The 27287-nt window shown below is 54.4% G+C and overlaps 2 protein-coding genes and 2 long non-coding RNA genes across 11 annotated transcripts; 1 reads left to right on the top strand and 3 right to left on the bottom strand.

The window, feature by feature from the left end:
- Positions 1–853: 853 nt before the first annotated feature.
- LOC136789359 (uncharacterized) lies at positions 854–4198 on the bottom strand. Of its 2 annotated transcripts, none has more exons than XR_010828170.1 (3): positions 4151–4198; positions 1880–2134; positions 854–1167 (listed from the first exon to the last, which is right to left on the bottom strand). It is a non-coding gene; the product is annotated as an uncharacterized lncRNA (long non-coding RNA). The 2 variants fall into 2 exon arrangements; XR_010828169.1 differs by lacking the exon at positions 4151–4198 and adding an exon at positions 2232–2294.
- A 3044-nt stretch (positions 4199–7242) lies between these two features.
- On the bottom strand, positions 7243–13053 carry LOC136786335 (uncharacterized). The gene is made up of 9 exons (XM_066989421.1): positions 12978–13053; positions 10047–10103; positions 9572–9865; positions 9128–9172; positions 8922–9029; positions 8627–8651; positions 8110–8321; positions 7431–7462; positions 7243–7311 (listed from the first exon to the last, which is right to left on the bottom strand). The coding sequence occupies exons 1-9, from the start codon at positions 13051–13053 to the stop codon at positions 7243–7245; spliced, it is 918 nt and encodes a 305-aa protein (XP_066845522.1).
- A 727-nt stretch (positions 13054–13780) lies between these two features.
- On the top strand, positions 13781–23923 carry LOC136789331 (uncharacterized). Of its 7 annotated transcripts, none has more exons than XM_066989386.1 (9): positions 13781–13959; positions 14160–14216; positions 14398–14645; positions 15324–15362; positions 15458–15565; positions 15836–15860; positions 16138–16193; positions 16787–16818; positions 16938–17205. In XM_066989386.1, exons 1-9 carry the CDS (start codon positions 13893–13895, stop codon positions 16957–16959), a joined length of 654 nt encoding a protein of 217 aa, XP_066845487.1. In that variant the 5' UTR covers positions 13781–13892; the 3' UTR covers positions 16960–17205. The 7 variants fall into 7 exon arrangements, with proteins under 7 accessions (XP_066845487.1, XP_066845486.1, XP_066845483.1 ...); XM_066989385.1 differs by having other exon boundaries at positions 14398–14691; XM_066989382.1 differs by lacking the exons at positions 16787–16818; positions 16938–17205 and adding exons at positions 23494–23525; positions 23756–23923 and having other exon boundaries at positions 15458–15860.
- A 131-nt stretch (positions 23924–24054) lies between these two features.
- LOC136789354 (uncharacterized) lies at positions 24055–25128 on the bottom strand. The gene is made up of 2 exons (XR_010828164.1): positions 24687–25128; positions 24055–24567 (listed from the first exon to the last, which is right to left on the bottom strand). It is a non-coding gene; the product is annotated as an uncharacterized lncRNA (long non-coding RNA).
- Between the last annotated feature and the right edge of the window lie 2159 nt (positions 25129–27287).

Raw genomic sequence — 27287 nt, 5'->3', positions numbered from 1 at the left:
GTGGGCGGGAGACCGAGAAGGGGCGGGGCCACGTGGAGAGGACGGGAGCGGTGGGGGCTGGGCGCTGCAGTGGGTGCCCCCACCCATGGGTGCTGCACCGGGGCGCCCCTCCCCCCCACCTCTAGGTGTTGCGCGGGGGAATCCCCACCCATGGGTGCTGGGTGCTGCACGAGGGTGGCCCCCACCCATGGGTGCCCCCGGCCCGTGGGTGCTGGGTGGCGTGTGAGGGTGCTCCCCACCCATGGGTGCCCCCCCCCCCCAATAGGCGATGCACAAGGACCGCCCCCCACCCATGGGTGCTGGGTGCTGCATGAGAGTGCCCCCCACCCATGGGTGCCAAGTGAGGGTGCCCACCCACCCATGGGTGCTGCAAGGGGGTCCCTGGGGAATGTCCCCCCCCCATGGGTGCTGCACTCGGTCCCCACCACCCATGGGTGTTGGGTGGTGCTGCTCACCCACGGGTGCCACAGGAGGGCGCTCCCCACCCATGGGTGCCCCGGCAGAAAGGGAGCTGCTTGGGTCGGCGGCACTGCGAAGCTGATGGGGATGGGGACAGGGACAGGGACGGGGACATGGAAGGGGACATGGATAGGGACAAGGATGGGGAAGGGGACAGGGAGGGGGACGGGGACGGGGAGATGAATGGGGACAGGGACAGGGACACGGATGGGGACATCGACAAGGACATTGACAGGGACATTGATGGGGACCTGGATGGGGATGGGGCCCCCCGGGAGGTGCACAGGGCCACGTCCTCCCACCCCCTCTCCTGTCTCTTTCTCCCTTTCCCTTCTCCTTTCCCCTCTTTGCCCCATTTTCCCTGTTTTTATCCCACTCGGCCATACTCGGCTTTCTGGGAAAAAGCCACCAGGACGCAAATGCGGAGCTTGAGGAAGACCACCTTGGAGCAGATCTCCATTTAGCAACCCAAGAAGGACCGCCATGGAGTAGATAGCCGTGCTGCGACCCAAGGAGAACCACCTTGGAGCTGATATCCACTCTGCAACCCAAGAAGGACCAGATAGGAGCAGATCTCCCCTTTGCAACCCATGGAGGACCACGTTGGAGCAGATATCCACTCTGTAACCCATGGAGGACCACCTTGGAGCAGATATCCCGTTTGCAACCCATGGAAGACCACGTTGGAGCAGATATCCACTCTCCAACCTATGGAGGACCAGATAAGAGCAGATATCTGTGCTGCAACCCAATGAGGACCACATTAGAGGTGATATCCACTCTCCAACCCATGGAGGACTACGTTGGAGCAGATATCCACTCTCCAACCCATGGAGGGCCACCTTGGAGCAGATATCCACTCTCCAACCTGTGGAGGACCAGATAAGAGCAGATACCCGTGCTGCAACCCAATGAGGACCACATTAGAGATGATATCCACTCTCCAATCCATGGAAGACCACCTTGGAGCAGATATCCACTCTCCAACCCATGGAAGACCACGTTGGAGCAGATGTCCACTCTCCAACCCGTGGAAGACCACCTTGGAGCAGATATCCACTCTCCAACCCACGGAGGGCCACCTTGGAGCAGATATCCACTCTCCAACCTATGGAGGACCAGATAAGAGCAGATACCCGTGCTGCAACCCAATGAGGACCACATTAGAGGTGATATCCACTCTCCAATCCATGGAAGACCACCTTGGAGCAGATATCCACTCTCCAACCCATGGAAGACCACGTTGGAGCAGATATCCACTCTCCAACCCACGGAGGGCCACCTTGGAGCAGATATCCACTCTCCAACCCATGGAAGACCACGTTGGAGCAGATATCCACTCTCCAACCCACGGAAGACCACCTTGGAGCAGATCTCCCCTTTACAACCCGAGGAAGACCACCTCGGAGCAGATACTTACTCAGCAACGCGAGGAGGACTGTGTTGGAGCTGATACCCGTGCTCCAGACCAAGAAGGACCAGACAGGAGCAGACCTCCACTTTCCACCCCAAGGAGGACCACCTTGGAGCAAGTGTATTTTCTGGCCAAAAACCTCTTTTCTCTCACTCCCCCATGCAGAAAATGAGGAGAAAACGTCCGTGGGCTTGGTCGCGTGCCGCATCTCCTCTGATGCACGTCTCGCGGTCAGATGCAGCCTCCTTGGTTTGCTGTTTCCTGCGAGTGAACAGATTTTGCTATTTTTTTCCCCCTTTTTCCTCTCTCTTTTTGTTCTGCTTTGTGGTTAAAGCGGCAGCCCCGAGCTAGCTAATACCGTTGAACAATGATAATTAAAAAAAAATCGTGGTGGTGGCTGGGGGCAGGAGATGTGGCCGGGCTCGGGGGGGTTGTGGTTTTATGGTGAGGGTGGGGTGAGGTCTGCTGGGTTCTGGGGGGGGGGCCTTGCGGTGCCACCTCAAACCTTTGTGGGGCCCCGGGGACGGCCCCGTGGTGGAGGAGGAAACCCAAGGGCAGATTGCAAAGGTTTTGCCCGTAGTTTGGTCGTGATTTAATCGTGATCGTGATTTAATCGTTAGCGTGATTTGATCGTGAGTGCTCCTCTCCCTTGGGGTCTCCCTTGGGTGTCCCCTCTGCCGGGGAACGGGGACCTTTGGGGGAAGGTCCCTGATGGGAAAACCCACCAGATTTATCCTATTTGGCACCCGGGTGATGCTGGCGACAGGTCCCAATACTGCTCACACCTCTGGGGGATGAAGACCTCGTTGGGCTCCAACCAACCCATTTTGAGGTCAGCTCTACAACCGAGACCCTCACCACCTCATTTATCTACAACCAAGACCCTCACGGGACCGAGGCTGCATGGGGTGGGACATAAAGCCCCTTGAAAAACCTTCAAAGCTAAAAAAATAAGGCTAAACATCTTTTTTTAAAGGAGGGACATTTATGGCCAACAGCCGCCACGATGCTCGGAGCTGCTCCCCGGAGGAGCCGGGTCCCCAGGGCACCGGGAGGTGCTTGGGTGGTGCTGAGCCGAGGGATGCTTTTATGGGACAATCCCCCCCGGGGGGGACCACGATATTCAGAGCCGTCCTCTGGCTGTTTTTGGATGTTTTTTTCCTTCCCAGGGTTCGGTTTTAGGGGGGAACCGTTGCCCGGTGGCCGTGGTTGACAGGCACCACGGAGCAGGACGGTGCCGGTCGGGGTTGTCCTCACCCCGAAGGATGAAGCCAACCCAGGGAGCTCCAGATCTCGGGAGAGGGTTGGGAATATTGACCCTTCCTTGCCTGTTTTGCCCCAGATTTCCACTGGGGAGTGATGGGAAGGTGAAGAGAACTGGAAGTAAAAAGGAGGAAATTCTGTTTGCAGAGGGTGCTCAGCCCCAAGCTGCTAGTAACGTTGGTGGAACCTCAGAGGATAGAATCTCCTCAGCCCCATGGGTCTTGGAGATGCTTTTAGGTGGAAAAAAAAAATAAAATGGGGAAAAAGGGGAAGAAAACGCAAAATTAAGGTGTGAGAAATGGGATTGGGAGAGCATGTTTTTTCTCCAAAATACTCTGACTAAAGGATGAAATTGTGAGAAGCAGGAAAAGGAGATGGGGAGAGCCTGTTTTTCTCCAAAACACTCCAATTAAAGGAAAGCAAAAATTCGTCTTGCTTCAGGAATCGGCACTGGTAGAGGTAAGTACAAGGGAGAAAATCTGGAGTGTAAAAATCATGAAAAGCACCTTGTGTTGAGACCAAAACAATTCTACGTCCAGGCTGAGGACTGCAGAAAAAGACAAAAAAAATATAAAATCTGGGGCAACCGAAGCACTTGGCTGTGGGGTTTTCAAAGGGGGATGTTCTCATTTGGTTTAATCCCAAATCAGTATTTTGTGCTCTGATCCAAACATAAAATTAAATTTTACTTCTTTGCCAAAATCCTCCCGAGCAAACCTGATTTTTTTTTTTTCGTGATATATGTAAGCAAAATGATAAAAAATAAAAGTATACGGGATGGATTGTGTTCTTTCTTTTTGGTTTGCCTCCTGCCCCGAAACCACCTCGCTCTTCCCATGGTGAAGCGCAGGAAACTGCCGACCGCAGGACCGAGCGATGCCTTCCCCTTCGTGCCCTTGGGGTTTTCCAGCCTTTTTTCTCGTGGCTGGGGTTTTCCAGCCTTGCAGCAGCCTTTTTTTTGCTCGATTTATCGTGTGGGATTCTCCCCAGCATCCTCTTTTTGTGTGCGCTCACCTGGGGAGCTGCGGGCTCTCCGGCTCCGTCCCACCGGCTCCTGTGTGGGGCAGCAAAAGGGGTCGGGATGAGGTGGTCTGCTGGAAGAGGGCACGTTTTGGGGTGTAAAAGGGGGGGGGAAATCGTGGTGGGGTGCAGGAAGTGGGGCAACTTTTTGGGGTGTGAGGAGGCCACCTTTGCACGAAGGAGGTCAGAAATCACCGGCAGGGGGCAAAAGACGCCTTTGGGAATGCCTCGTCCCTTCCTGCCTGGCTAGGAAGACCCTAACCCTAACCCTAAACCTAACCCTAACCGTAACCCCCTAACCCTAACCCTAAGCCTAACCCTTAACATGGAGCCTCCAGCTGCGGGGCAGTTGGTGTTTTTGGCTGTTTCTCCTTTTTCTCTCCCCTCTGAACGTTTCTTTGGTATTTCGCTTGCTTTTGGTTTCCTTTTTAAATGTAGGTTTGGGTTTCCTGCTCTGCAAAGCTCTGCCAGGCTGGCGGTCCGAGAGTAAAATGTGGCCCAGGGAGGGTTTGGGGAGGATGTTGGGGAGGTAAAACCCGGGCAAACCGACAAGCGAAAAGCACAGGTTTCAAAACCTACAAAGTCAGATCATTGGTGGATACGGAGTGTGGTTTCATATTCACTTCTGGTCTGCTGCTTAGCATTTGTAGAAACGGCTACAAGAAGTGTGTAAGAACGAAAACTGGGTGACGTGGAGGCATAGACTTCCGTAGTTCTCCTAAGCTGGGGAGGTATTGACCGCTGAACAAAATGCCGGTCAGAAAGAAATTTATGAATTGTTGGAAAAATAATTCTAATGTGATGTCTCTACCGCTTAGTGCCATAATTCTGCTCATAGTTGAAGAAATAATGGAGACTGAATTTAAATGCCCTCGATGGACAGCATTAAAGAAGTTTTACGTTTTTACCTATTTTTTGTGTCCAGCTTTAATTACATGTGCCCTGAGCTTTGCGTCCCAGCCTACCTGCATTCTCTGGTTTCGCAGCTTTCGGAAATGTTCGTACCGACAGAAGGGTGAGATGCTTTGCATGGTAGTTCTTCCTCCTCTGATCTGGTGGGTTATCCTGCTGTGGGACGGCAGATACGTTGAATGTATGGTTTCAAGAAGTGAAGTGGACAGCAACCAAAATGCAAACCAAACCAGAGCAGCAGAATCAAGCATTGAAACCTATTCAATTTCTCAGGTAAGAGCCCTAGAAATCTGCAATTTTAGGTATTTTATTTGCACCTATTTTTGTGTGTGTAAAGAATCTCGAATGTATATCGTTATGGAAACCATGTTAACTGGCAAACAAATAGTTAAGTTGCAATCATGATTGTTAACTGACAAGTTTACTGCTTTTGACTTCTTTTTTTTTTTTCATTGTTTTTACCACTCCCGTTTTTAATTTCTGTGCATCCGTATGAGTTCATAATTAGGATGTTCTTTCTGAGGCTAAAGCTTGAATTTCAAACACCTTGCTCCATGTTTATTCTGCAAATATATGCATTTGTTTTGCGTTTGGTTATTAAATGAAATCCTATGAAAATACAAAATATAATCAATGTGTTATTTGAGAGAGAGAGACTGGTATTTATGGTCATCAGTCACCAGGTATCTCGTTGCTTGTATTTCTTACTATCAGTTGTCATCGATCCGTGGCAGGAGAGAGGAATGTATTTTATAAGAAGAACTGGGTGTCTGAATAATGCAAGGCTTTTAAGAGGGCAAAGTACTCCTCTCAGTCAGCTGCAAAACATTTTTAGGAACATGAAGTCCAGCAGCAACATCACTTTTAATATTTTCTCTTCCAGGTTGCAGGACTCTGCATTCTTACCTTTACCGTCATTGTTTATAGCCTGTTCCACACATATCCCTTCTGGTGCTGCTGTAAAGATGAAGAGGAATGTGCGAAAGAGGAGCTGGAGAACATTTTAGAAGAAAAAACATGGCAATGTGTTCAAGAATTGCAGAATGAAAGTACAGAGCAGATAATGGAACAGGAAGTGAAACCTCTTCTCCAGAATGTTCCTAAAAACTTCTGGAGAGATGTAGATTTTAAAACAATAATATTAACAGTAAAGAAGATTTTAAGGACTGTGGTTAGCCATATAAATATTGAGACACAACAACCAATGAGACCATGTGCTTACATTTAAAACGTGCCTCCATCATCAGGCCCTGATGTGCACCGGTCCTGCATTTGGCTGGGACAGAGTTAATTTTCTTCCTGGCATCCGAGATGTTTCTGTGTTTTGGGTTTAGGGTGAGAATAATGCTGATAGCACTCCGATGTTCGAGCTGTTGCAGAGCAGTGCTTACACCGAGCCAAGGACTTTTCAGCTTCTCACACTGCCCTACCAATGGGGGGGTTGGGGTGCACAAGGAGCTTTGTGCATCGCTTTATTGATATATTCTTTTATTAGGCTGATGATGGTTATTTTCCCTTCCTTTCCTGTCCTATTAAACTGTCTTTATCTCAAACCATGATTTTTTAAATATGTTTTTTTTCTTTTGTGTGTGTATGAATGTGTTTCTCTTCCGCATCTCACTGGCTTGGGGGAGACAGGGGTGAAGGGGAGGGGACGAATGAACAACTGTGTGTTGCTTAGCTGGCTGCAGCGTTAAACCACAGGACAAAGTCAGAGATGTTTACCCTTCATGTAATCAAAACCACCTCTTCAGTGCACACACCGATTGGCACACACATGCGAGCACATCCCCGCAGCCATACTTGTCCCTGTAGGTCCAAATGTGCATCCGTGTGGGTGGATAGAAGAGCACCCCTGTGTCTTTATCACGCAGTTTAGGTATACACGTCTTCCACCGAGCACAGGGAGATGTTTTCACTCGGTAAAGAAACATCGATACGCTCACAGTATGATTTGGTATACCTGATTTATTTCAGAGGTCGTAAGGTATTGTAAAGAGAGGTGTGAGTCCTACCTCCTCTTGGCTAGACACACACAGCATTTCCCTGTGACAGCAAACCCCAAAGAACCCCAAAGTGCACCCCCCAGCCCCACCTTACGGCTGCACGAGCCCTCTGCAAGAGAGCAAAGGCAGCCGTGGGCAAGGCTCCTGTGCCCTTGCCCTGTGGCAGCGCTATCGGGTCTGGGTGCGGGTCACCGTGGCATACGTCGTGGTGTCGCTCATCTGCTGCACGGGAGGAGGCTTTAGGGGGAAAAGAAAGCCCTGTTACTTCAGCTGCTGCCTGTGAGCCCTGCACAACGAGCAGGCACCAGGCTGCAGGAGTGCAGAAAGGAGCCGTGCACAGCTGAGCCACGACTCACCCTGTCCCGTCGAATATGGGCGATGGTGGAGTCTGCGGGGGAAAAAATACACACCATGAGCCCTTGCTGCCCATTGGAGGGGGACTGAGACCCACGTTGTCTTTTGGCATCAGCTGCCTGGGGTCAGCACTCAATGCCCGACCCCATTTCCCCTCCCATCCCCCTCCTCTGGGATGTGCACCAAGCAGTGCTGGAGCAGAGATGCTTTTTGGTGTATTTCCACCACTCTGTGGCATCTCCTCTCTTTGCACAGCCAGCACACCTTGCGAGCTGCTCTGTGCAGGCGTGGGAAAACAAGGTCGTGCTGCAGCTCGAGCGAGGTGCACGTCAGGTGGGGATATATCTATAGCCTGTCGCCCAGCCACAACATCCTCCCTTGGCTGCTGCCTGTGGTTTCAGAGCGAGCTATAAGATATTTTGCCCAGCAGTGCAAGTACACAGCCACAGCCTTCACTGCTACACTGTGCTTTGTGCAGCTCTTGAAGCAGAAATCCCTCTGTAGGGAAACTGAAGAAAGGACAAAAGCAGAGGCTGGAGTGGGGGAATTGTACTCTGGGACCGGAGCTCGTGTTGAAAGGACCCCCCAAGCAAATGGGCTTTGTCCCTGGGAGCACTGGGATGCTGCCATGTCCCTTGTGCAGGCAGCAGCTGCACTCTGCATGCAAGGAAGAAGCAGGACGTGAGGTGCTGGAGAGAAACCTGGCCTTGATGAACGGGCAGGGATTTTGTATGTCCCAGTGGGAAATGAAGTGGTGGGATTGCATGTACAGGTGCATGGGGTGCCCATGGGCAGAGGCGGCTTGTGGCTTCCCCCGAGGGAGGAGGCAGTACTCACACTGGACTTCTCCGGAGTCGGTGTTTTCCATCTGTGGGCTGTCAACGTGCTGCTGCCTGGAGAGGAATGGGAATGGTTCTGGGGTGTGCAAGTCCAGGAGTTGGACTTGATGATCCTTATGGGTCCCTTCCAACTCAGGATATTCTATGATTCTATGATGTGGTGAGGAGGGTACATGAGGCTTTTGCACTTTGGTGTTGCTTTCCTACATCTGGCATTGAATATGAGTGCAACCCAGAGTAAGCGCCGTCCTTCCTGCCTTCAGCACAGGGAATGCCCCTGGCCGAGGAGCACCCCAGGGCCCTGCAGTGCCCCCGACTCCCTCCTGCAAACCCCCCAGCCAGGAGCCCTTGGTGCTCACCTTGGGCATCTCCCTCTGCAGGCACCTGCAAGAAGAACAGTGGCTGAGGTGCGCAGGCCAAGTTGCTGCCCAGCCCTGGCTCCCGTCTCGGGGCTGGGGGACGAAGGCTGAAGCTCCCCAGCTCCCTCAGCAGCCTCCCCAGCTGGGCTGCCCACAGCCATCGCCCCCACGCACCGTCTGCCCCAGCTGCGCACCCCCAGGACCCCCCCACCGCCTTTCCCCCTGCACCAGCCCCGCAGCAGGGCAGGACCCCCACGGCCTCAGCCTTTCCCCCCGCCTTCCCCCACTCCCTCACCTTTCCTGATGGCAAACCAGCTGCCTGCAGCCAGGAGGACGAGGCCGACGGCCGCCACTGCCAGCGCCGTGCCTGTGGGGAGGGCGTGCGGGAGCCGGGCATGGGGAGCTGGGGGAGAGAGGGTGTGAGGGCAGCGGGGTGTGATGGGGAGAGGCAGGGAGCAGGACGTGCCCATGCAGCTGGCACACCCGCATTTTAGTCCTCACCTGCAGAGCTGGTCTTGTCCTGGGTGGTCTCACCAGCACTTGAACCTTGGGGCAAAGAGGGCTTTGCTTATTGGGGCCAAGACCTGGCACCGCACCACTCCCATGTCTGTGTCCCCACTGTTGGTCCTTGCTGGGCAGGGACACTCCAATATCTATGTCTCCAACCTGCGCCATTGAGGTGTCCCCTCTGGGACTATCGCATACAGCTTCTCACACGTTAGTAATAGCCCAGCTCATGACAATCACCCGAAGTCCCCTGCCACAGGCTCATCAATGTACAGGGCAGACCTTCGAGCATCCCTGGCTCAGCACAGAGTTCGTCAAAATCCCCACTCCTGTGTGGGATCCACCCCAGAGCCATGCCCTGCCTGCTGCGGCACACAGCTCCAGCCTCAGCAGTGTCTCTGTCCCTTCTGTCCCCACTGCCCTGGGGCCGTGTCTCACCTGGCACAGACAGGGTCCGGGGAGCACTGAGAGCAGAGCTCCTCACCCAGTTGCTCTCGTTCCTCTGCTGGTACCCACACGTGTACGTCCCGGCACTTCTCGAGGTGACGTTCAGGACCAGAGCGTAGATGACCTTGCCGTGCTGGGCCCTCAAGCTGAACTCCTCCTGCCCATTCTTGCAGAAGAACACACGTTGAGCAGGAAACTGCCCATCAATGGTACATTTTATCCAAACAGTTTCCCCCTCTTGGGCACTGGAAGTGTTGAGGAACAGGACTGGAGCCTGGTCGTTTCCTGGAGGGAAGGCACAGGGATTCCCCAGGAATTGTTAGTGATTGCCGGGTGGCAAAACCACCTGCATGCCAAGGCTGGAAGAGTCTGATCTCCTGGGATTTACTGTGGGAATTGTGAGGGAATAATCCCCTTCTCTCTTCCCATCTCCTTCCCCAGGACATATTCATTTTTTGGGACCCACCTCCATGCTCCCGAAATCCTGGGGAGCTGCAGATGCCCTGGGTGGTCACTCCAGCACCTGCAGCAAGGGGCAGAGAGGGCTTTGCTTAGAGGGGCAGTGACTCGGTTCACTTTCATCTCCCTGCCCACGTCCCCATTGCTCAGTCCTGCCAGAACAGGGGACTTCCCGCCCTGTGTCCAATTGCAATTTAATTCATCTCCACACTTGGCACCTTACCAAGCCTGTTCTGGATGTGTTTTGTGTTCCTGTTGCAGTCCACAGGATCTCTAAGGCATCCGGCATCCTGAAAGTCTAACACTATGGCTCCAGACAAACTTTTAGTGCTGGAGAAGTGTGTCCCTTGCTGAGATCAGTATCAGAGCTGGAGGAAGCAATTGCCGTCTATCCTTCCCCAAACGCAACCATGTCTTGCAGTGCTGCACGCCTGCCCCGCACACGCTGTCCCCATCCTCCCCTGTGCCCACCACGGGCCTGTCCTGCCCCCAGCAGCAGCCCTCCAGCCCTCAGCCCCCACGCCCAGCAATGCCCCAACTCACAGAGCGCCAGCAGCAGGACGGCAGGGCCAGAAGGAGACAGCCTTGCCCATGGCGCCTGCCCCAGCATCTTTTGGGGGGCTGCTTTTGGGGAGCACCGTCTGCTTCAGGTGTCTGCTTTGCTCTGAGCTGGGGACGGTGGGACAGAGGCTTGCAGTGCAGCTGGGACCTGTCCTGTGGGCTTTCTGTGGCCGCCTGAGCATGGCCCACAGCCAGAGGCTCTCTCATCAGTGAGGGCCCTGCCTCAGCCCCTGCTACATCCGCTGTATTTTGAGAGCCCCCGCTTTTATTTCTGTCCTCTCAGACACCACAACTCGTGCTGTTTTTACCTGTATCTCAAGGATACTATTCTTCCAACAGAGGCCTCCTGCCCCTTGTCCCCTTGCCAGATTTGGCCCTGAGATTTGCAGCTCTCTGTGACGCTAGCAAGCATGTACACTGTCTCCCAAATCCTTTTCCATCCCTTCCACACGCATGTGGGCACAGCACTGCTGCATCCCCTGCCGATGCTCAGCCCCTGTACTCTTGTTGCTTGTGCAAGGCTGTGCTGCCTGAGCCCCTCTGCCTGCCAGCGGCTCCATGGGGAGACCTGGTGCTGCAGCCTTATGCCCTGTGCAGGAAGGGAGTAACTCACAAGCCAGGCCTTGGGGGTGTCTGGCAAAGAGGCACTGGCTCCTTTCCCCAAGTATCTGCATTTCCTGCCCTTTCTGAGTGTACCTGGAAACACGCTTCTTGCTGTTGAAAAAAGAGCACTTTGGGCACTTCTGCTTGCCTGCCCACTGGATTTAAACCTCAATTGCTCTATTTGGCACACTACTTGGGGCTGCAAGCGTGGAGATAACCACAGATTTGGGCAGTAAATTTACAGAAGACTCCTCTTTGTTCTATTTGTTTAACAAGTACTTTTTGGGATGTTGATGTATTTGCACTAGATGATCTTTCAGGGTCCCATCCAATCCCCAACATTCTGTGATTCTGTTGATTCTGTGCTACCAGAGCATTTCCAGAGAAGCCCCCCTTCCCTCCCCTCGGTAGCCTCTTTCAGGGTTCCAGGGCCACCAATCAGACAGCTTTGCCCACTCATTGCCAGTTGGGATCATTTCAGCCTGCAGTGCAGACAACAGTTGGGATCCCCCAGTCCCTCCAGAAATACAGAGGGGTTCTGCCCCCGATAACCTGATGGCAGTAGGGTCCTCTGTGTGCCAGTGTCTACCAGAGCCTCGCACTCCCATGGGTCTCATGTGCAAGGCCTTTGCATCCACACTGTCCAGTCAATGCTGTTGACCATTTTCTCCACATGGCTGGAGGCAGGGACCTTCCAGTCCTGCTCAGAGTGGCCATTATTTCATTCTAACAAATGCAAACCGGAGGGTGGCCTATCAATGACTTCTGCCAGCTCCCTCAGCACCCTTGGGTGCATCCCAACATGACCCATGAATTTACGGATGTCCAGCTTGCTTAACAGTCCTCCACCTTCTCTTTATTTTCTGTCACCAGGGCTCCCACCTCATTCATCAGTGTACCTCCATTGCCTCCATTAAACCTCTTGCAAGGTTTAATTCTGAGGCCTTAACTTTCCTAGTTGCCTCCCTACATCCTCTGACAACAGTCTTCTATTCCTCCCAAGTGGCCGGACCCTTCTTCCATGATCTGTAGACTCTCCTCTTCCACTTGAGTTTGCCCAGCAGTTCCCTCTTTAACCATGCAGGTCTCCTGGCTCTCGTTCCTGACTTCCAACCTGTTGGGATGCTCGGATCTTGAGCTGGGAAGAAGCAGTCCTTGAACACTAACCAACCGTCTTGGGACCCTTTTCCTTCAGGTACCTTGTCCCATGGGATTTCCCCTAGCAATTGCGTGAAAAGGCCAAAGTTGTCCCTACTGAAGTCCAGGGCTGTGATTCTGCTCGGTATTCTGTTCCTGCCCCATGAGATCCTGAACTGCACCATCTCCTGGTCGCTTCAACCAAGGCTGCCCTCAACCTTCAGCCTTGAGAAGAGAAGACTGAGAGGACATCTCATCAATGTATACAAATACCTTAATTGTGGGAGAGAGTGGTATTTGGCCAACCTCTTTTCATTTGTTTGTGGGGATAGGACAGCTAATTGCTGTCCTGGAACCCTTTTGCCCCTGTGAGATAAACATTTCCCGCGTAGTACTCTCAGGCCTGGTGTCTTATAAACCCAGCCACTGGCAAAGAACACTAATCCAGGCCTGTAGCACCAGTCACGGAGCCAAGCATTCATGAACCAGATCCTTCTATTCCATCCCACGTCACCACCCCAGAAAGGAAGGAGGGAAGAGAAAGGGACTTGTTCTCCAGACTCTTTCACCAACTGTCCCAAGGCCTTGAAGTCTTTCTTCATTCCCCTCAGACTGCAGGACGCAGCTTCCTCCCCACCTGTCTGGAAGACCACCAGCGGGCAGTAGTCTGTGGAGCGCACCAGGCTGGGGAGTGTCCTGGTGATAGCCCTCATTCAGGCTCCAGGTAGACTGCAGACTTCCCTTCGATGAGGGTCAGCTCTGCATATCAGGCCCTCTGATCCTCTCAGAAGGGAATCTCCTACTCCAATTACCTTCCTTCCTTCCTTCCTTCCTTCCTTTCCTTCCTTCCTTCCTTCCTTCCTTCCTTCCTTCCTTCCTTCCTTCCTTCCTTCCTTCCTTCCTTCCTTCCTTCCTTCCTTCCTTCCTTCCTTCCTTCCTTCCTTCCTTCCTTCCTTCCTTCCTTCCTTCCTTCCTTCCTTCCTTCCTTCCTTTCCTTCCTTCCTTCCTTCCTTCCTTTCTTCCTTCCTTCCTTTCTTCCTTTCTTCCTTCCTTTCTTTCTTTCTTTCTTTCTTTCTTTCTTTCTTTCTTTCTTTCTTTCTTTCTTTCTTTCTTTCTTTCTTTCTTTCTTTCTTTCTTTCTTTCTTTCTTTCTTTCTTTCTTTCTTTTCTTGCAAGGGCCCAAAGTCCCCCTGTAACTGTGATCGGGCACTGCGGCTGCGCCAGCCCTGAAGCGGCTGACGACGACTACATGGAGCAGTAGGACTTTGCAGGGAGGATGCTGCCCCTGAGATACAGGTAAAAACAGAGCGTGCTGCGGTGTCTGAGAGGACAGAAATAACAGTGGGGGCTAACAAAAGCAGCGGATGTAGCAGGGACTGAGGCAGGGCCCCGCTGATGAGAGAGATGCTTAGTGTGAGCCAGGCTCAGGCGGCCACAGAAAGCCCACAGCACAGGTCCCAGCTGCACTGCAAGCCTCTGTCCCACCGTCCCCAGCTCAGAGCAAAGCAGACACCTGAAGCAGACGGTGCTCCCCAAAAGCAGCGCCCCAAAAGATGCTGGGGCAGGCGCCATGGGCAAGGCTGTCTCCTTCTGGCCCTGCCGTCCTGCTGCTGGCGCTCTGTGAGTTGGGGCATTGCTGGGCGTGGGGGCTGAGGGCTGGAGGGCTGGTGCTGGGGGCAGGACAGGCCCGTGTTGGGCACAGGGGAGGATGGGGACAGCGTGTGTGGGGCAGGCGTGCAGCAGTGTGGGGCATCGTTGCTTTGGGGAAGGCAGAAGGTCACTGCCCCTCTAAGCAAAGCCCTCTCTGCCCCATGCTGCAGGTGCTGGAGTGACCACCCAGGACATCTGCAGCTCTCCAGGATTTTGGGAGCATGGAGGTGGGTCCCAAAAATGAATGTGTCCTGGGGAAGGAGATGGGAAGAGAGAAGGGGATTATTCCCTCACAATTCCTGCAGTAAACTGCAGGAGATCAGACTCTTCCAGCCTTGCCATGCAGGTGGTTTTGCCACCCGGCAATCACTAACGCTTGCCTGGGGAATCCCTGTGCCTTCTCTCCAGGTAACTACCAGGCTCCAGTCCTGTTCCTCAACACTTCCAGGGCCCAGGAGGGGGAAACAGTTTTGGTTCAGTGTGCCATTGATGCTCAGTTTCCTGCTACACGAGTTGTCTTCTGCAAGAACGGGCTGGAGGAGTTCAGCTTGAGGGCCCAGCATGGCAAGGTCATCTACGCTCTGGTCCTCAACGTCACCTCGAGAAATGCCGGGACGTACACGTGTGGGTACCAGCAGAGGAACGAGAGCAACTGGGTGAGGAACTCTGCTCTCAGTGCTCCCTGGACCCTGTCTGTGCCAGGTGAGACAGGGTGGTGGGGACAGAAGGCATGGGAACACCACTGAATCTGGAGCTGTGTGCTGCAGCAGGCAGGGCATGGCTCTGGGGTGGTTCCCCCACGGGAGTGTTCCCTCTCCTCCAAGGTGGCCCCTAGGGAGAGAGCTGCTCTCAAGGGTCCCCCTGTTCCTGGAACACCACCTCTGCTGAGACATGGTGCTGTGCAGGGCCCATGCACAGACAGCAAGGGCTGGGGATGTGGATGGATGCTGGGCTGAGCCAGGGGTGCTCCAAGGTCTGCCCTGTACATTGATGTGCCTATGGCAGGGGAAGTGGGGCGATTGTCATGAGCTGGGCAGTTACCCATGTGTGAAGAATGAGGCTATATTTATGGCTCTAAAATGGGGTCTGGAGCCATAATTTGAGGACAGGGAGGTGCTGGAGTGTTTAAGGATCCAGGGACCTCTAGCTAGAACAGCAATCCAACTAAAAGTGTCTTGGAATGGCCCCAGGGAGAAGACCACGGAGGTACTGGTTTGAAACATGGGGGTGGGAAGGTGCCTAGCCTAGCAAATACCAACAGAGGGGACACGGGCATGGGGGGTTCGCTAGGTCTCAACCCCTCTAAGCAAAACCCTCTGTACCCTAAATTGCAGGTACAGCCCTTACCAACCAAGACATCCACAGCTCCCCAGGTGAGGGCAAGCATGTGGGTGCGCCGGCATGGACACGTCCTGCTCCCTGCCTCTCCCCATCACACCCCGCTGCCCTCACACCCTCTCTCCCCCAGCTCCCCATGCCCGGCTCCCGCACGCCCTCCCCACAGGCACGGCGCTGGCAGTGGCGGCCGTCGGCCTCGTCCTCCTGGCTGCAGGCAGCTGGTTTGCCATCAGGAAAGGTGAGGGAGTGGGGGAAGGCGGGGGGAAAGGCTGAGGCCGTGGGGGTCCTGCCCTGCTGCGGGGCTGGTGCAGGGGGAAAGGCGGTGGGGGGGTCCTGGGGGTGCGCAGCTGGGGCAGACGGTGCGTGGGGGCGATGGCTGTGGGCAGCCCAGCTGGGGAGGCTGCTGAGGGAGCTGGGGAGCTTCAGCCTTCGTCCCCCAGCCCCGAGACGGGAGCCAGGGCTGGGCAGCAACTTGGCCTGCGCACCTCAGCCACTGTTCTTCTTGCAGGTGCCTGCAGAGGGAGATGCCCAAGGTGAGCACCAAGGGCTCCTGGCTGGGGGGTTTGCAGGAGGGAGTCGGGGGCATGGCGGGGCCCTGGGGTGCTCCTTGGCCAGGGGCAGCATTATCTGTGTGTGTGGCTGCATTCCCTGTGCTAAAGGCAAGGAAGAAGCGGCTTGCTGTGGGCTTGAATCCAGCTTGAGGCTGGATGGATTATAACATCATCCACGGAAACGGCCCACATGGCCCCGTGTTGCTTTGTGGCAGTGGTGCTGCAGACTCTCAGAGCCTTTTCTCTTTGCTCCCTTTAGGCCTCTCCATGGTGCTGGCAGTGATGAGGACTCTTCTGCTGACCCCAGCAATTACTGTAAGTGCCAGTCCCTTCTTCACCCTTCTCCTCTAGGCACTGTGTGAAGTGGTGATGCCTTTGCCATGGCAAGCCGTGATCATGGGAGCAATTGTGGTGAGGGGTGGGGAAGCCCTACCTGCTGCGTGTGGCTGGACACTAACTCAGGTTCTCCCTCCAATGCAGCAGTGAATGATGTGGCTCTGTTTTCTTGCACTGCTGGGGAAAATATCTTATAGCTCGCTCTGAAACCACAGGCAGCAGCCAAGGGAGGATGTTGTGGCTGGGCAACAGGCTATAGATATATCCCCACCTGACGTGCACCTCGCTCGAGCTGCAGCACGACCTTGTTTTCCCACGCCTGCACAGAGCAGCTCGCAAGGTGTGCTGGCTGTGCAAAGAGAGGAGATGCCACAGAGTGGTGGAAATAAACCGAAACCTCAGCATCTCTGCTCTGTCGCTGCTTAATGCATGTCCCAGATCAGGGTGATGGGAGGGGAAATGTGGCCGGGCATTAAGTGCGGACCCCAGGCAGCTGATGCCCAAGGTCAGTGTGAGTTTCAGCCATCCACCAACAGGCAGCAAGGGCTCATGGTGTGTTTTTTCCCCCACAGATTCCACCATCGCCCACGTTCGACGGGACAGGGTGAGTCGTGGCTCAGCTGTGCACAGCTCCTTTCTGCACTCCTGCAGCCTGGTGCCTGCTCGTTGTGCAGGGCTCACAGGCAGCAGCTGAAGTAACAGGGCTTTCTTTTCCCCCTAAAGCCTCCTCCCGTGCAGCAGATGAGCGACACCACGACGTATGCCACGGTGACCCACACCCAGACCCGATAGCGCTGCCACAGGGCAAGGGCACAGGAGCCTTGCCCACGGCTGCCTTTGCTCTCTTGCAGAGGGCTCGTGCAGCCGTGAGGTGGGGCTGGGGGATGCACTTTGGGGTTCTTTGGGGTTTGCTCTCACAGGGAATGGCTGTGTGTGTCTAGCCAAGAGGGTGAAGGACTCATATCTCTGTTTGCAGTAAATTAATACCTCTAATATAAATCAGGTATACTAAGTAATATTGTGAGTGTATCAGTGGTTTTTCCTCATGTGAAACCAACTCCCTGTGCTCAGTGGAAAATATGTATACCTAAACTGCATGATAAAGTCGCAGGGCTGCTCTTCCATGCACCCACACAGATGCACATTTGGACCTATAGGGACAGCTATCACTGCAGGGATGTGCTTGGATGTGTGTGCCAATCGGTGTGTGCACTGCAGATGTGGTTTTGTTTAGAAGAAAAATTGCTCCAGACATACATAAATCCATGGGTCATGATAGGATGCTCCCGTGGGTGCTGTGGGAGCTGGCGGAAGACATTGCTAGGCCACTGTCCATCATCTTTGGTAAGTCATGGGCATCAGGACCGGTGCATGAGGACTGGAGGAAAGCAAATGTCACTCCAGTCTTCAAAAAGGGAAAGAAGGATGACCCATGTAACTATAGACTGGTCAGCCTCACCTCCATCCCTGCAAAGGTGATCGGACAACTTATCCTTGGTGTTGTCTCTAGTCATATCAAGGACAAAAGGGTCATTAGGGGCAGTCAACATGGCTTCACCAAGGGGAAGTCGTGCTTGACTGAACTGAGAGCCTTTTATGAGGATATAGCCGGGTGGATAGATGATGGTAAAGCACTGGATGTGGTCTATCTTGATTTCAGTAAAGCCTTTGACGCCGTGTCCCACAGCATCGTCGCAGCTAAACTGAAGAAGTGTGGTCTGGACGATCAGGTAGGGAGGTGGACTGTGATCTGGCTGAAGGGAAGGAGCCAGAGGGTTGTGGTCAATGGGATGGAGTCGAGTTGGAGGCCTGTATCTGGTGGAGTCCCTCAAGGGTCGGTACTGGAACCAGTACTAGTCAATATATTCATCAGTGACTTGGATGAGGGAACGGAGCGCACTGTCAGCAAGTTTGCTGATGACACTAAACTGGGAAGAGTGGCTGACACGCAGGAAGGCTGTGCTGCCATCCAGCAAGACCTAGACAGGATGGAGAATCGGGTGGGGAGAAACGTAATGAAATATAATGAGGGCAAGTGTAAAGTCCTGCATCTGGGCAAGAACAACCCCAGACACCGGTACAAGTTGGGGACTGACCAGTTGGAGAGCAGCGCAGGGGAAGGGGACCTGGGGTTCCTGGTGGACAGTGGGATGACCGTGAGCCAGCACCGTGCCTTTGTGGCCAAGGAAGCTAATGGCATCCTGGTGTGTATCAGAAGGGATGTGGCTAGTAGGTCGAGAGAGGTTCTCCTCCTGCTCTACTCTGCCCTGGTGAGACCGCATCTGGAATATTGCATCCAGTTCTGGGCCCCACACAGTTCAAGAAGGACAGGGAACTGCTTGAGAGAGTCCAGCACTGAGCCACGAAGGTGATGAAGGGAGTGGAGCATCTCCCTTATGAGGAAAGGCTCAGGGAGCTGGGTCTCTTTAGCTTGGAGAAGAGCACACTGAGGGGTGACCTTATTAATGTTTAGAAATATGTAAAGGGTGAGTGTCAGGAGAATGGAGCCAGGCTCTTCTCGGTGACATGTAATTATAGGACAAGGGGCAACGAGTGCAAGCTGGAACACAGGATGTTCTACCTAAATATGAGAAGAAACTTTTTCATGGTGAGGGTGACAGAGCACTGGAACGGGCTGCCCAGGGGGGTTGTGGAGTCTCCTTCCCTGGAGACATTCAAAACCCGCCTGGACGCATTCCTGTGTGACCTATCTAGGTGTTTCTGCTCCTGCAGGGGGATTGGACTAGATGATCCTTCAAGGTCCCATCCAATCCCTAACATCCTGCGATTCTGTGATTATGGGTCACTTTTTGATTGCCACGGTAACGACATCCTTTTTTCCAACATTCACTCAGATCATCAGTATCACACTCTTGTTCAGGGGTGAAGTCCCAAAGTACTGCAAGTGAGCATTGTTCTCCCACTCACCGTGCCATCCATAACCACACCTCCTGGGCACCTGTCCCTTACTTAGACTCAGAAATAGACATTTAGCCTTTGGAAAAGCCCAGAATACATGCTGGAGAGATAGTACCAAGAGTACGCTAGTTCCCCAAGGAGGTTCAGACTAGTCAAGAGCTATTGGAACAGGTCTGCAGGAGAAGAAGGGGAAGGTGCCGCTCCTTGTTTCCTCCTCCACTTGCCCCTTGGAGGAGACAAGGTATATTTGTAGATGTTAATTGTCTCTAACAGAAAGTTCCCAAAAAGCAAGGAGAGGAACACAGAGCCCATCTGCCAGAGTAGACTCATGGCCACTGCTTTTATCAAGATTGTCCCAGGCAAAATATCACCAAGGGCTGCATAGCACAGCAGACTCCGAAAGCCAAACAGCCTTTCACACGCTCTTGCATCTGATCTACCGCAAAAGAAGGAACATGGGACACATCACATAAAAAAACGCCAAAAGGAAATGCATCACCATCCTGAGCAGGATGGGAAACAAGCTGAATAAAGACGAGATTTGTGTACAACCTTCAAGTCAAACCTGTCATGATCTCAACCCTTGAAGCCACAAGTAGGGTTCCAAAAAGGGCAGTTGATTAAATCCAGTCAGCAGGCAAGCAGCCCCCAGCAGCACTCAATCAAACCCCTGTGGGATATGGGCAAGAGAATGAAGATGGCAAAAGCTAGGAAATTTTTTGGTTGATATAACTAGAGTATATTAAGGAAAAAAGGAAACAAATTACCCTACAACATAAGGCCAATAAATGACCTCATTACAGCTTTTCATTGCCTAACACGGGCTTAGAAAAAAGATGGAGATCAAGTTTTTGCTTGGCAGACAATGACAGGGAAAAGGGAATGGGTTTAAACTTAAAGAGGGGAAATTTAGATTTAACCTTAGAAGGAAACCAAGTGCTGCACAGCACAACAAACCCAGAGAGCCAATCAGCTTTTCACAAGCTCTTGTTATCTGATCTAGAGACAAAGAGGGAGCATGGGACAGATCACATAAAACTACATTGAAAGCAAATGAATCATCATCCCAAAAGTACCTGCTATAGAAATAGAACAGAGTAGTCTTAAATAAATTTACTGGACAAATCTGCTGTTATCTCAACCCTCGCAGCCCCATGTGGGATGCCAAATAGGGCAGTTGTGCTTTAAATCCAGTGGGCAGGGGAGCAGCACAGAGCCACTTACTCAGCCAAACCCCAGTGGGATCAGGGCAAAAGAATCAAGAGGGCAAAAGTTAGGAAATTCATGGGTTGAAATAACTACAGTATAGTAAGCAAAAGGGGGGAAAAAAAAAAGGGGGGGGGTGATGAAAACGCAACTGGTCACCAATATCTGACCCATGCCCATCAAGTCCCACAGTTATTGCAGCCCCCACGGAACTGCACCCCTACTTTTGTTGTACAGCACAAAGCAAGTTTCCAGGTGCACTCAGAAAGGGCAGAAAAGGCACCGATTTGGATGAACGAGCCATTGCCTCCTTGCCAGACACCCCCAAGTCCCAGGTTGTGAGAGAGTCTCCTTATGCACAGGACACAGGGCTGCAGCACCAGGTCTCCCCAAGGAGCCGCTGGCAGGCAGAGGGGCTCAGGCTGTGTAGCGGTGTAAAAGGAACAACAGTACGGGGGCTGACTTACAGTTAGCAAGCACATGCAAGAAGAATGAGCTAAAAGGCTTTGGGAGAGGCTGATGATGTTTTCTGGTGCCATGGGAGCTGTCAGTCAAGGGGGTAAAGCTGCCTGGAGTCAAAGACAAGTAGGGCTTTGCAGGGAGGATGCTGCCCCTGAGATACAAGTAAAAATAATGCGTGGTGAAGTGTCTTAGTATCTGTAACTTAAAGTGGGGGCTCTGCACATGAAAAAGACGCAGCATGTGATGAGGCATGGCCTGGCTAGTCAGAGTGTCTGTCTGTGGGCAAGGCTCAAGTGGCCACAGAAAGCCCACAGGACAGGTCCCAGCTGCACTGCAAGCCTCTGTCCCACCGTCCCCAGCTCAGAGCAAAGCAGACACCTGAAGCAGACGGTGCTCCCCAAAAGCAGCGCCCCAAAAGATGCTGGGGCAGGCGCCATGGGCAAGGCTGTCTCCTTCTGGCCCTGCCGTCCTGCTGCTGGCGCTCTGTGAGTTGGGGCATTGCTGGGCGTGGGGGCTGAGGGCTGGAGGGCTGCTGCTGGGGGCACAGGGGAGGATGGGGACGGCGTGTGCGGGGCAGGCGTGCAGCACTGCAGGGCAGAGTTGTTTTGGGGAAAGCAGGATTGGGATTGCTTCCTCCAGCTATTATGCAAATCTGAGCATAGAATGTGTTTATCAAAGTTCTTCAATGTGACTGGGACCCTATAGAGAGACCTGCCCAATGCCAGATGGTGCAGGGAGCCTGAGGACACTACTTTGAGTATGAAAAGCACTGAGTGGAAATGGTCTTAGTATTTTATGAAGGAAAAGAGACCAAGAATACGGAAGAAGTACTCTTCCAGGTATCAAGGATGAAGCACTGGGGCTGTGGGTAGGGAAACGTGGGTGAGCCAGGTCACTGCTCCTCTAAGCAAAATTCTCTGTGCCCCGTGCTGCAGGTGCTGTCTTGACCACCCAGGACATCTGCAGCTCCCCAGGTGAGGGGGAGCGTGGGGATGGGTGGCAGAGGGGAGGTGTGTGTGGATGTGGTGATTGATATGGGAAGGCAGAAGGGGTTTGTTCTCCGCCTGTTAATCCCTTGGCAGGAGACTTTTCACCATTAGGGATACAGGTCACTTTGCATCTCTGCTGTCACTAACGCTGCCCAGGGAATCCCTGCGCCGTCTCTTCCAGGTGACCTCCCGGCTCCAGCCCTCTTCCTTAACACCTCCAGAGCTCAAGAGGGGGAATTGGTTTCACTTCGCTGCACCATTGATGGCCCTTCCGTGCCTTCCCGAATTGTATTCTGCAAGGACAGGATGGAGGCACGCAGCATGAAATGGCAACCATGGCAGCTGAGCTACACCATTATTTTAGACGTCACCGAGAAGAGCGAGGGGACATACACGTGTGGGTACCAGGTCAACGATGGCAGGAACCGAGTGAGGAGCTCTGCCCTCAGTGCTGCCCGCCTCCTGGATGTCCCCGGTAAGACACAGCCCCGTGGCGGTGGGGACAGAAGAGATAGAGGCACTTGCATTTAGACACTGGATCCATGGGGGCCCATGTTGGCACAGCAGCATAGGGCATTTTTACGCCTCCACTGAGGATGGTGCTGGCTATCGGTGGGGGGGATGTGCCCACGGGGCTGTGCGTCCCCTGCCCCACACAGATGTGCTCAGGGCTGTTGCAGGACATGAGATCAATATGTTCCTAATCTGGGCAGTACCAGGCATGCTGCAGACACTCAGCCTGTCCCTTTCTCCTGCCAGGCAGTGTGACCAGCTCCCCGGCAAGGCCATCACCCCCAGGTGAGTGATTCCCTCCTACACCCCCCAGGGACCACACTATGAGGCTCAGAGCTGCCATGCTGATGTCCCCAGGGCACGGGGCCATGCAGGAGCTTCATCAGGCAGGAGGTGTGCCGGATGCATGGGCACGTCCTGCCCCCTGCCTCTCCCCATCACACCCCGCTGCCCTCACACCCTCTCTCCCCCAGCTCCCCATGCCCGGCTCCCGCACGCCCTCCCCACAGGCACGGCGCTGGCAGTGGCGGCCGTCGGCCTCGTCCTCCTGGCTGCAGGCAGCTGGTTTGCCATCAGGAAAGGTGAGGGAGTGGGGGAAGGCGGGGGGAAAGGCTGAGGCCGTGGGGGTCCTGCCCTGCTGCGGGGCTGGTGCGGGGGGAAAGGCGGTGGGGGGGTCCTGGGGGTGCGCAGCTGGGGCAGACGGTGCGTGGGGGCGATGGCTGTGGGCAGCCCAGCTGGGGAGGCTGCTGAGGGAGCTGGGGAGCTTCAGCCTTCGTCCCCCAGCCCCGAGACGGGAGCCAGGGCTGGGCAGCAACTTGGCCTGCGCACCTCAGCCACTGTTCTTCTTGCAGGTGCCTGCAGAGGGAGATGCCCAAGGTGAGCACCAAGGGCTCCTGGCTGGGGGGTTTGCAGGAGGGAGTCGGGGGCACTGCAGGGCCCTGGGGTGCTCTTCTTCTCAGCACACACACAACCCAGAACTAGGGGGGTTGTGGAAGTGCTGCTAAGGAACTTCAGTGACTTTTCTCTCTACTCTCTCTATGCCTCTCCATGATGCTGGCAGTGCTAAGGACTCTTCTGCTGACCCGAGCCATTACTGTAAGTGCCAGTCCCTTCTAGGGCAGTTGTGCTGGGGAATAGGGAAGCCCTACCTGCTGCGTGTGGCTGGACACTAACTCAGGTTCTCCCTCCAGATGCCAACGTGGATGAGATGGGCAGAGTGAAGGTGAGTGCAGCCCAAGCCCAGCCTTGCAGGCTGAGCGTGCACATGATGGCTGCAAGAGGGCAGGCTGTTGGAGAGCAAATGCAAGCCAAAAGTGCATCCGATGGCAGGAACCTGGGAGCTTCCCGTGGCTGTGTGCTGGCTGAATCCCCCTCCTTCCATGCTCCCAGCATCTCCCCGTGGTGGGCAGTGGGAGAGCAAGGCTACTCCTTGTTCTGGCTTGTGTTTTGCAGCTCTCTCAAGCCATCTGCTCTCAACACCCACTGGATGCCAAAAGCTGAGCGAGTGAGAGGCGATGCCGCTGGTTCTCTGAGAGAGGCAGAGAACACTGGGGAAAGCCCGGCCGAGCTGCCAGCTGTCAATAAAGCCAACCCAAACACAAGGAGCTGGTGTAGTTCTTCTCGGCAAGGTGTGTCTGGAAGGCGCTTCACATCCCTTCAGGTTGACACCACCACCCCTTTGTGTCTCGGTGTCTGTCTACTCTGTCCAATTCCCTATGTGGCTGCATGAGACTTCGGTGCCATCAGGAACACAAAGTTAGAGATGTTTATTCATCCTCTAACCAAACCAAATCTTCAGTGCACACACCAATTGGCACACACATGCGAGCACATCTCTGCAGTGATAGGTGTCCCTGTAGGTACAAATGCGTATCTCTGTGGGTGGGTAGAAGAGCACCCCCCTGACTTTATCATACAGTTTATGTATACACATCTTCCACTGAGCACAGGAAGAAGTTTTCACTCACACTATCATTTCATGTACCTGGTATATATTAGAGGTCTTAATGTATTACAAAGAGAGAAATGAGTCCTACCTCCTCTTGGCTAGACACACACAGCCATTCCCTGTGACAGCAAACCCCAAAGAAGCCCAAAGTGCACCCCCCAGCCCCACCTCACGGCTGCAGGAGCCCTCTGCAAGAGAGCAAAGGCAGCCGTGGGCAAGGCTCCTGTGCCCTTGCCCTGTGGCAGCGCTATCGGGTCTGGGTGCGGGTCACCGTGGCATACGTCGTGGTGTCGCTCATCTGCTGCACGGGAGGAGGCTTTAGGGGGAAGAGAAAGCCCTGTTACTTCAGCTGCTGCCTGTGAGCCCTGCACAACGAGCAGGCACCAGGCTGCAGGAGTGCAGAAAGGAGCTGTGCACAGCTGAGCCACGACTCACCCTGTCCCGTCGAACGTGGGCGATGATGGAGTCTGTGGGGGAAAAAAAACACACCATGAGCCCTTGCTGCCCGTTGGAGGGGGACTGAGACCCATGTTGTCTTTTGGCATCAGCTGCCTGGGGTCAGCACTCAATGCCCGACCCCATTTCCCCTCCCATCCCCCTCCTCTGGGATGTGCACCAAGCAGTGCTGGAGCAGAGATGCTTTTTGGTGTATTTCCAGCGTTCTGTGGCATCTCCTCTCTTTGCACAGCCAGCACACCTTGCGAGCTGCTCTGTGCAGGCGTGGGAAAACAAGGTCGTGCTGCAGCTCGAGCGAGGTGCACGTCGGGTGGGGATATATCTATAGCCTGTTGCCCAGCCACAACATCCTCCCTTGGCTGCTGCCTGTGGTTTCAGAGCGAGCTATAAGATATTTTGCCCAGCAGTGCAAGTACACAGCCACAGCCTTCATTGCTGTGCTTTGCTTTGGACTGCTCTTGTAAGAAGATATCCCTGTGATAGAAAATATAAGAAGAGAGAAAAGCAGAGGCTGGAGCAGGGGAATTGCAACTTGAGGCCGGAGAGGTTGGGAAAGGACTACCCCCAAGGAAATGGGCTTTGTCCCTGGGAGCACTGGGATGCTGCCATGTCCCTTGTGCAGGCAGCAGCTGCGCTCTGCATGCAAGGAAGAAGCAGGACGTGAGGTGCTGGAGAGAAACCTGGCCTTGATGAACGGGCAGGGATTTTGTATGTCCCAGCGGGAAATGAAGTGTTGGGATTTTATGGACAGGTGCATGGGATGCCCACGGTCAGAGGGGTGTATGGCTTCCCCCAAGGGAGGAGGCAGTACTCACACTGGACTTCGCCGTTGTTGTTGTCTTCTGTCCCGGGGCTGTCAATGTGCTGCTGCCTGGAGAGGAATAGGAATGGTTCTGGGGTGTATGCTTCTGGAGAAGGGGCACTGTTAGAGCTGCTTTTGGGTGGCGCTTTCCAACATGAGTTGTTGAGCTGGAGTCGAGCTCATGAGAAGACCTGTCTTCCTTGCCTCCAGCATGGGGAATACAGCCATACACAAAGACAACACTGCTCCTGGCCAAGGAGCACCCCAGGGCCCCGCCATGCCCCCGACTCCCTCCTGCAAACCCCCCAGCCAGGAGCCCTTGGTGCTCACCTTGGGCATCTCCCTCTGCAGGCACCTGCAAGAAGAACAGTGGTTGAGGTGTGCAGGCCAAGTTGCTGCCCAGTCCTGGCTCCCGTCTCGGGGCTGGGGGACGAAGGCTGAAGCTCCCCAGCTCCCTCAGCAGCCTCCCCAGCTGGGCTGCCCACAGCCATCGCCCCCACGCACCGTCTGCCCCAGCTGCGCACCCCCAGGACCCCCCCACCGCCTTTCCCCCTGCACCAGCCCCGCAGCAGGACCCCCACGGCCTCAGCCTTTCCCCCCGCCTTCCCCCACTCCCTCACCTTTCCTGATGGCAGACCAGTTGCCTGCAGCCAGGAGGACGAGGCCGACGGCCGCCACTGCCAGCGCCGTGCCTGTGGGGAGGGCGTGCGGGAGCCGGGCATGGGGAGCTGGGGGAGAGAGGGTGTGAGGGCAGCGGGGTGTGATGGGGAGAGGCAGGGAGCAGGACGTACCCCTGCAGCTGGCACACCTCCTGCCTGATGGAGTTCCTGCATGGCCCCGTGCCCTGGGGACATCAGCCCGGCATTCCCACTCCCAATGCTGTGGTCCCTGGGGGTGTAGGAGGGAATCACTCACCTGGGGGTGATGGCTTTGCCGGGGAGCTATCTGCACTGCCTGGCAGGAGAAAAGGACAGGCTTAGTGTCTGCAGCATGCCCGGTACTGCCCAGACTGAGCCGTATGTTGATCTCGTGTCCTGGAACAACCCTGAACACATCTGTGTGGGGCAGGGCACACACAGCCCCATAGGCACATCTCCCCATCAACAGCCAGCCCCATCCCCAGGGGAGGCGTGCAAGTGCCCGTGGCTGCTCTGCCAACATGGGCGCCCATGGATCCAGTGTCTTGTGATGGATTAAGACTAGCATGGCTGAGATGTGGCTCTAGATTTGAACTGGCACTCCCAAACACTTATTTCAGTACCGCTGACTGTTAGTGAGCACGAGGCTTCTGACCAAAGCTGGGGAGATTTTATCAATTGCACAATCTGAAGCTGAAACCACAGTATTCCAGAACATCCTAACCATTTCAGGGCAGGTTCCCTGATCTGCTTTACAATATATATTTAGTGCATAGTCCCATGTCTGCTGCAGAGGTGCTGCTGCACAGCAGGGTGACCCCTGAGACCAGCACTCTCTCCCTAGGGCCCCCCTTGGAGGAGAGGGAACACTCCCGTGGGGGAATCACATCAGAGTCATGCCCTTCCTGCTGCAGCATACGGCTCCAGCCTCAGCAGTGTCTCTGTCCCTTCTGCCCACACAGCCCTGGGGCCGTGTCTCACCTGGCACAGACAGGGTCCAAGGAGCACTGAGAGGAGAGCACCCGAGCTGGCTGGGGACTGTCTGTGAGGACACTGAGCATTCCCCTTCCTCCACCACGGTTAGGTGGATATGGAGGACGTTCTCCTGCTTTGGTTTCAGAGCTCACCTTTGGCTACCAA

Source organism: Anser cygnoides, unplaced genomic scaffold (genome assembly GCF_040182565.1).
Source record: "Anser cygnoides isolate HZ-2024a breed goose unplaced genomic scaffold, Taihu_goose_T2T_genome scaffold_44_1, whole genome shotgun sequence".
Classification (NCBI taxonomy): domain Eukaryota; kingdom Metazoa; phylum Chordata; class Aves; order Anseriformes; family Anatidae; genus Anser; species Anser cygnoides.
The sequence above is the reverse complement of the archived record's forward strand: the minus strand, read 5'-3'. Positions and strand labels throughout refer to the sequence as shown.